Source organism: Peromyscus maniculatus, chromosome 8, assembly GCF_049852395.1.
Source record: "Peromyscus maniculatus bairdii isolate BWxNUB_F1_BW_parent chromosome 8, HU_Pman_BW_mat_3.1, whole genome shotgun sequence".
In the NCBI taxonomy this organism is placed as follows: Eukaryota; Metazoa; Chordata; class Mammalia; order Rodentia; family Cricetidae; genus Peromyscus; species Peromyscus maniculatus.
Window position 1 is genome coordinate 55159656 of NC_134859.1, and position 7784 is coordinate 55167439.

General features: G+C 54.2%; 1 protein-coding gene across 2 annotated transcripts; it reads left to right on the forward strand.

Moving 5' to 3' along the window:
• The first annotated feature begins 575 nt into the window (after window positions 1-575).
• Zmynd15 (zinc finger MYND-type containing 15) lies at window positions 576-6902 on the forward strand. Of its 2 annotated transcripts, XM_006994140.3 has the most exons (13): window positions 576-1149; window positions 1789-2008; window positions 2109-2264; window positions 2480-2640; window positions 3406-3558; window positions 4690-4770; window positions 4936-5052; window positions 5146-5234; window positions 5325-5423; window positions 5575-5728; window positions 5813-5871; window positions 6075-6235; window positions 6608-6902. In XM_006994140.3, exons 1-13 carry the CDS (start codon window positions 576-578, stop codon window positions 6777-6779), a joined length of 2196 nt encoding a protein of 731 aa, XP_006994202.1. In that variant the 3' UTR covers window positions 6780-6902. The 2 variants fall into 2 exon arrangements, with proteins under 2 accessions (XP_006994202.1, XP_076398870.1); XM_076542755.1 differs by lacking the exon at window positions 3406-3558.
• The last annotated feature ends 882 nt before the right edge of the window (window positions 6903-7784 follow it).

The following is a 7784-nucleotide window of genomic DNA, read 5'->3' on the forward strand; positions in this document are numbered from 1 at the left end:
GGTTATGAGCCGTGGGCTCGGGCAGCCCTGACGTCACCACGGTCCTCCAGCACGAGGTATTTACCTTCGAAAAGTGGCGGCGGCTGCAGGTACCGGAGGAGAGGAGCGGCTGGAAAGGGGTTGGGTGTACTGGGGCTCACACCAAACTGATCCTCGCCCAGGAGAAGCCTCAGTACCTAACTCTCGCTTGTATTTCCCACAGATCAACAGACCCCAAGTTTTTCCCTTCTCAGCAAGCCTTTCCCCGTAGGATTGATTAGCCTTACCTCCTGTCTTCCCTTAATTCAAGTCTTGCTTTAGGATTTGAGTCATTGAGTTTTGTGCCTCAAACTATGATTTCATCTCTGAGTACTCTTTAACCCTAAATATCTACTTTCCGATCCAGCTTCCCTCCACCCTTATCCCTGCAAATCCTATTCTCATTTCCTAATACTCCATAGATTTTATCTCAAACCCATACATACCCTTCTCCTTTTTGTGACCCAGCCCATACCCTCCCCACTACCCCTGTTCCTGACGGTTACCATACATCCCTTTCTGCTCAGTCTGGGTCCAGGCCCTGTGTGTCTGAAGACATGGAGTTTGTGTCAGGATACCGGGATGAGTTCCTTGATTTCGCTGCCCTTCTCTTTGGCTGGTTCCGCAAGTTCGTGGCAGAGAAGGGGACCATAGGGACCAACCTTGAGGGCCGATGGCGTCAACTGGAGGCTCAGATAAGGAGGCTGCCCCAGGACCCTGCCCTCTGGGTGCTCCACGTCTTACCAAACCGGAGTGTGGGCATCAGCCTGGGGCAAGGTGCAGAGCCAGGTCCTGGGCCAGGCCTGGGGGCTTCCCGGCTCCTGGGAGATGAGCCTCCACTCCATCTGAGGGACCTGAGTCCTTATGTCAGTTTTGTCAGCCTAGAGGATGGGGAAGAAGGGGAAGAGGAAGAAGATGAAGAGGAGAATGGAAAGGCCAGTTCAGGTGTGGAGAAGGTGGAACCACAGGGAGGTGGGGAGCCAGCCCCTCCAAGCAGGGAATTGCCCCAAGAAGCAAAGCCTTCAGCCGAGTCACAGGTGACCCAGCAAGAGACAAGCTGTGATGATGGATGCCGAGAGGACAGAGGAGAGGATGAGAGGGCTCCTGAAAAGAGGAAAGGGCGGAGGAGTGGTGAGAACCCAGGGGGGCCCTGCCCTGTCCCCTGTCCAGACACCTTTCTGAACTCCTCCCACGTCACTCAAACCCCAGTAGGAATCACAAGCTGGTAACCCTCACGCAAATCTGATGCCCGAAGTTCTGCCACGGTGTGGTTTTGTCTTTTAACTTGAATCAGCATCTAGGCACTGTAAAGAATGAAAGTCCAGAGACCTTGCATCTGAAGAAAAATCCAGATGCTAGGGCTGGAGAAATGGCTTGGAGGTTAAGAGCACTGGCTGCTCTTCCAGAGGTTCCAGGTTCAATCCCCAGCACCCCCATGGTGGCTCACTACCTTCTGAGACTCCATTTCCAAGGGGATCCCACACCCTCTCCTGCCTCCCACAGGCACTGCATGCATGTGAGGTACAGGCATACATGTGGAGAAAGCACCCATAGGCGTGAAATAACAAAGAAACAAAAACCCCGATTTTGATTAGGTGCCTATGTGACTTACATTCTGGCCCTGCCCCCCCCCCCTTTAGATGGGGACCCTCTTTGATCTAGTCCCTTCTACTCATTGAAGTTGTCTGCCCCTCAAGGCATCTACATTTGGAATATCTGACTGTGACTATCTGCCCCCTTCTCTCACCCAAATTGTCCCTCTTTCCCCAGAGGCTGCCCCCCTGCACCTCTCCTGCCTTTTGCTGGTGACAGATGAGCATGGCACCATCTTGGGCATTGATCTGCTAATGGATGGAAGCCAGAGCCCAGCCACTGAGAATCTGGCTCCTCGGGCCTATGCTCTCCTTTGCCATAGCATGGCCTGCCCTATGGGCTCTGGGGACCCCCGAAAGCCCCGACAGCTTACTGTGGGAGATGCCCACCTGCATCGGTACGCATATCTGCTATCAGAGGGTGGGAAGGTGTGGGATCGGACCCACCCCCCACCCCCCAGCCCTTTCAGCCTGATACCCACCTTCATCCCCATGCAGAGATCTGGAGAGCCTTGTCCCGAGGCTGGGGGTGAAGTTAGCGAAGACCCCCATGCGGACATGGGGCCCTCGGCCAGGCTTCACCTTCGCTTCCCTCCGGGCTAGGACATGCCATGTCTGTCACAAGCACAGCTTCGAAGTGAAGCTGACACCCTGGTGAGCACCCCCAAGGCTGGAGTCAAGGGAAGACTCCAACAGTCAGACAACCAAGTAGAAAGGCGGGCGGGGTGGGGGGGGGGGGGCCCCGCAGACAGACAGAGGGAGGGCCAGGAAGGTAGGAAAGGTTTAGGAGAAACAAGTTAGCCGCAGGATGCAGTACAAACACGCAGATTACAGCCGACAGGACGAACAGTTTCCCCCTGTGTCCCCAGCCCCCAGTGCAATGCTGTCTTATACTGTGGGGAGGCTTGTTTCCAGGCCGACTGGCACCGATGCCCAGATGATGTGAGCCACAGATTTTGGTGCCCGAGACTTGCCGCTTTCATGGAGCGAGCAGGAGAACTGGCAAGCCTGCCTTTCACCTACACCGCAGGTACCATAAGAAGGCCAGCGTGGCAGGGAGGGGAGCCTGGGACCAGGTCTTTGGCCTTGGCTCCAGGGCTCGAAGAATGAGTATTTGGTTGAAGTCTGCGTCCTTGGAATAGGAGCTGGTGCTGTGCACTGGGTATGAGGGGTCAGAGACAGAGCAGCTGAGGCCAAAGGACCGGACCCCTGAGAGACACCAGGGCATCTGAGGGCATTGATTCAAATGCTTGCTGCCCACTTCTACCACTGTCCAGTTGCACGACCTCAAATATTCCACTTAGCCAGGCATGGTGGCACGTTCCCAGCACTTAGGAGGCTGAGGCAGGAGGATCTAATGTTCCAGGGCACCCTGTGCTACGTGACACCTCGTCTCAAAAACAGGACAAAACAAGAGCTGGCCCTGACAGGCATACCTGTCATCCCAGCACTTGGAAGGTGGAGAGAGGAGGAGCAAGGGTTCAAAACCATCCTCTGCTACATAGTGACTTTAAAGCCAGCCTGTGCTATGATGAGACCCTGCCTCAAAACAAAAAATTCCCACTTCAAACCCAAGTTTCCTCATCTGTAAAAGAGGAATACTAGCGAATAATAACTCATATTTAATTATTTCAAAGGTTATGTAAGCTCTTGGTGCCTGGAACATGGTAGACACTCAGAAAATTCCCTCCCTAGATAGAACCAGGCTCAAAGTCAGGGTCCTTAGGGATAGCAGAGGAAAGCTAAAGTCCTGGGGCCTAGCCACCAAGCCCTCGATCTTCACCCCCTTCTGCAGAGGTGACCAGTGAAACCTTTAACAAGGAAGCTTTCCTGGCCTCTCGGGGCCTCACTCGTGGCTATTGGACCCAGCTCAGCATGCTGATTCCAGGGCCTGGCGCCCCCAGGAACCCCTGGGGCAGCACACCGTCCCTCAGTCACCTTCTCAATGGTATGTGGGTCCTCTTGCCAGGAGTGGACTCTTTTTTTTTTTTTTTTTTTTTTTAATGCCGAATGTCATTTATTGAAGGAGGGAGGAGGTCTTAAATACAGGCTTACAGCACAATGGGAGAACCCCGGAGGGCAGAAGTTCACTACCGATGTTTTACAATCTTGCATCTAAGCTGTTAACACCCATTATGCAGGATACACAGACAAGGAACTTCCTTAAGTATTCAGGAGCGTGGAATCCAGCAGGGAATTAGCATAGGGAGGATATCAAGGTCAAGGTCATCAAGCAAGGCAACAGTTACCCAAAATGGGTGCTAGGGCCCTACAGGTCCCCCTTTTACTAAAAAATGAGCTTCTGACTTAGGTTGTGTGGGACGTCAGCAGGTCACCTTACCCGTCATGGAGATGCCTGCCCAGGCCACACAGGCGCTCTGTTTTAGGTTGTTGAGCACCCCCCAGGCATTACCCATCTCTGAATACTCATTATCATACAGGCTCAATCGTGTGTGAGCTGCAGAGTTAACTGCTGCCAAAGATCTCATAGTGGCACTGGGCTTGCAATCTGTGTGTTCGACACAGAAAAGACCAACAGAGGTCCTATCCCACCCATAGCCAGTAGGCTAAAGGCAACTGAGCCATTCCCTTCCTTAATGAGCCTTACTGCAAATTGGAGTCCTTGTAAGATGGTATCCCAAAAGCAAATGGAACTTGAGTTTATAAATTTATAATTTTCAAAGCCAATCGAAATGTATATAACTAAGGAACGGACTCTTAAGCCTAGAGGAAGGTTGTGGGGCTGGCGGACTGGACCAGGTCCCATATAACCACTACTATACACACCACCCCTGTACTAACACCATGGGGGGGGGGTTGGGGGAGTGGACCAGGTCCCATATAACCACTACTATACATGCCACCCCTGTACTAACACCATTAGGACTACTTTAAGTCTTTCTGTAGACCTCAAAGGAGTCATTCTGCCTGACCCATTCAATAACCCTGTCCCCAGGCTAACTCCAATCCTGCTTCAGCTTCAGTCCTTCTCCCAGGGTGCACAGCTCTTCCAGGAGGAGCAGGGAGACGAGGCAGGTGGGGGCATACAGGCCCTAGGCACTGTTTCTCATCCACTCAGGGGATCCCTACCAGCTTCTGCAGGGAGACGGACCTGCATTGATGCCTCCGGTGCCTCTGGACCCTCCCAGGAGCCTCTTTGGTGAGCTGGAGGGGTCCTGAAAGAACTAGGAGTTGGGACAGAGATCCTGGAGGGGGTGGCAGACAGAAACCTGGTGCCTGAGAAAGTGGGGGGGCAGTGCTTATTAGAGATCGAGGCCCAAGCCTGGGATCAGCCCCCCCCCCCCATTAAGACAACTCTCCCCAGGTTCATGGCAGGATTACTACACGTGGAGAGGCCTTAGCCTGGACTCCCCCATGGCTGTGCTTCTCACCTACCCGCTGACTGTGTACTACGTCATCACCCACCTGGTACCCCAGTCCTGTAAGGAGTGCAGACAGGACGGGAGGGTGGGGGTGGGTGGGTGGGGGTGGCAGGAGGGGAGCCCAGATCTTTAATGAGTGGACTTCTCACCAGTCCCTGAGCTTAACATCCAGAACAAGCAGTCACTGAAGATCCACGTGGTAGAGGCCGGGAAGGAATTTGATCTCCTCATGGTGTTTTGGGTAAGCCCAGACTCAGAGTGTGTGCATTGAAAAGATGGATGTGGTCATAGCGTGGGACCCCCGACCTGACCTTTCTCTCGGTCTCTTAAGGAGCTCTTGGTCCTTCTTCCCCACGTGGCCCTGGAGCTGCAGTTTGTGGGCGACAGTCTACCACCTGAGAGTGACCAGCAGCATTTTACTATGCAGAGGGTGAGAACTAGAGCGAGACCTGCTTCTCCAGCCCCGCCTCTGATAGCCTGGCAGGTCCCCCTCTCCTTCCCCTCCACCTTCCTCTGCTCTTCCTGGTGCTCCCATTACCTGGACTTCCAGTGGCTTCCCCACCCCACTCCTGGACCCACAGGATGGCCCTGAGGTGTCTGTGCGTCCTGGTTCTGGGGTATCAGCACGGCTCAGCTCTGGGACCAAGGAGAAGGGAGGGCGAAGGGATCTGCAAATCAGGGTGTCCACCCGGCCCTACCACCTGCTCCAGGGACCCAAGCCTGACCTGGTTATTGGTAAGAGCCTGGGGCTCAAGGACGGGGATGTGGGGAATGTAAAAGAAGCGCACCGTGGACACCAGTGTCCTCCTCTCTTGGCAGGATTTAACTCTGGCTTTGGTCTCAAGGACACATGGCTGAGCTCTCTACCCCGACTGCAGGTGGATAATCTCACCTACCCAGTTCCTTTCTTTCTCTCAAGGACTGGGCTCACCCACCCCTCAGCTGCTCCACAGACTCGGGGAGTACCTCTCCAGCATCCCGGTCTCTTCTGAGGCTTTATCTATCTGGGAGGGTGGGGCTTGGGATGTATCTGGGCGAAGGAGCCTCCCAGGGAGTGTCTGAGGACCCACCCAAACCTCAGTCTCTCCGAGTGCCAGCTTTCTTCACTGAGAGCAGTGAGTACGGCTGTGTGATGGATGACCAGACCATGGCGGTGGCCACAGGAGGGGGCACCAGCTCGCCCCAGCCCAACCCCTTCCGCTCCCCATTCCGCCTCAGAGCTGCTGACAACTGCATGCCATGGTAAGGGCCCATGGCTGCCTATTGCTCTCCTGACCCCTGATTCATATACTCTATAGCCTAAAAGGTCTCTGTACTCCTGGGATTCTCTCCGCCCCAGCCTTACAACCCTGCATCTCTGTCCTCGTTACTCCTTGCAGGTCTGGAACAACCTCCAACACAAACAACCTTTTAGATCCCGCTCACAACATCTCTCAACCCCTCACCCTACTCCTCCTAAAAAGACTCTTTTGCTCCTCTATTTTTTTCTGGGGATCGAACCCAGGCGTCAGGTTTAGAGTCCCTCACACCACCCACCACCACCTTAACTGCACCTAGCCCCGAGCCTGTGCCCTAGCCTCACCAGCCCTGCCCCCGACCACGCCCTCGCTGCAGGTACTGCAACGCCTTCATCTTCCATTTGGTCTACAAGCCTGCCCAAGGCGGCTCCGTCCGCTCGGCACCCGGCCCTGCGCCTCGACCCCCGACTCCCGCTGCTCCTCCGGTCCCGGCTCGAAGGCGCCGAGGAGAAAAGAAGGCTGCGCGCAGGCCCCGCCGGCGCAGATGAGTGCCGAGTTGGCAGCGGTCCACTCCCTTCCCAAGCATGCTGCCGAAAGGAAAACACTCCAAGGCCCGGGGGAGGACTGAATGTCAGCACACAGGAAAGGTTAAATAAAACCCCTTGTTTGAAGCCTCTGAGTTCCTTTGACTTCACCCTCCTGATCGGTTCATTACCCTGGGAATGGAGATAAAGATTTAGGGATAACTTTCTCCCGGTCCTTTTTACTCTGCGGGGAGTCGGGTATACAACCTCCCCTGGTAATCCCCAAATCCTCTCCCAGTGTTGGTAATCCGGTTTCCAGTCTGGTAACATCCGGGTCTCCCACCAAAACAACGAGAGACCAAAAAAGCCGAAAGTGGCTACCCCTCGCTGGGCTGGGAAGCAGAGAACCTCCATGGGGCACAATCCACACTTGGTTTGGAGTGTTGAAGAAACTCCACCTTCTCTCATTCTTCACAATCCCACACATCCAGAACCTAGACCTCCCTGCCAACGTCCCCTTCAGGGACCTCTCTTTCTTACCCCACCCCCAGTGCAGGTTGGAAGTGAGGTTTGGTAGACAGGAATAGGAAAGCAGTGACACTGCATGGGGACCAGAGACCGATGTGGTGAGCCGTATTACAACAGGGTCGTGCAAACAGAGCCTGGCTTTCCAAGATTTCTCCACGGCCAATCAAGAGCACTGGTAACTAACTGTCCTTTATGTCATCATGATGGCATCTCCAGAGGCCAGCAGGATGGCTCAGCGGGGAAAGGCACCTGCTGCCAAGCCTAGTAAAACCTGAGCTCAGTCCCCCGGACCCACCTGGAAGGAGAGAAGCAGTTCCTGCTAGCTGTCCTCACCTCCTCAGGCACAGGCATGTGTAAACACACTGCATACACAAGTTTATGATAAATAGGTTTTAAAGTTTTTAATGTAAAAAAAAAATCCATATCATTAGCCTTGCAGAGCTGATAAAGAACCCCCCAAGCCAGGTGTGATGACTTATTTTGCAATGCCATCACCAAGAA

Excerpts from the sequence above, each read along its gene's own strand:
- Zmynd15 (XM_006994140.3), top strand. The coding sequence starts at position 576 with ATGGAGTTTGTGTCAGGATACCGGGATGAGTTCCTTGATTTCGCTGCC. Across the intron at positions 1,150-1,788 it reads GAGGAAAGGGCGGAGGAGTG|AGGCTGCCCCCCTGCACCTC; the intron begins GTGAGAACCCAG and ends CTCTTTCCCCAG. Across the intron at positions 5,872-6,074 it reads GCTCTCTACCCCGACTGCAG|TCTCTCCGAGTGCCAGCTTT; the intron begins GTGGATAATCTC and ends CCCAAACCTCAG.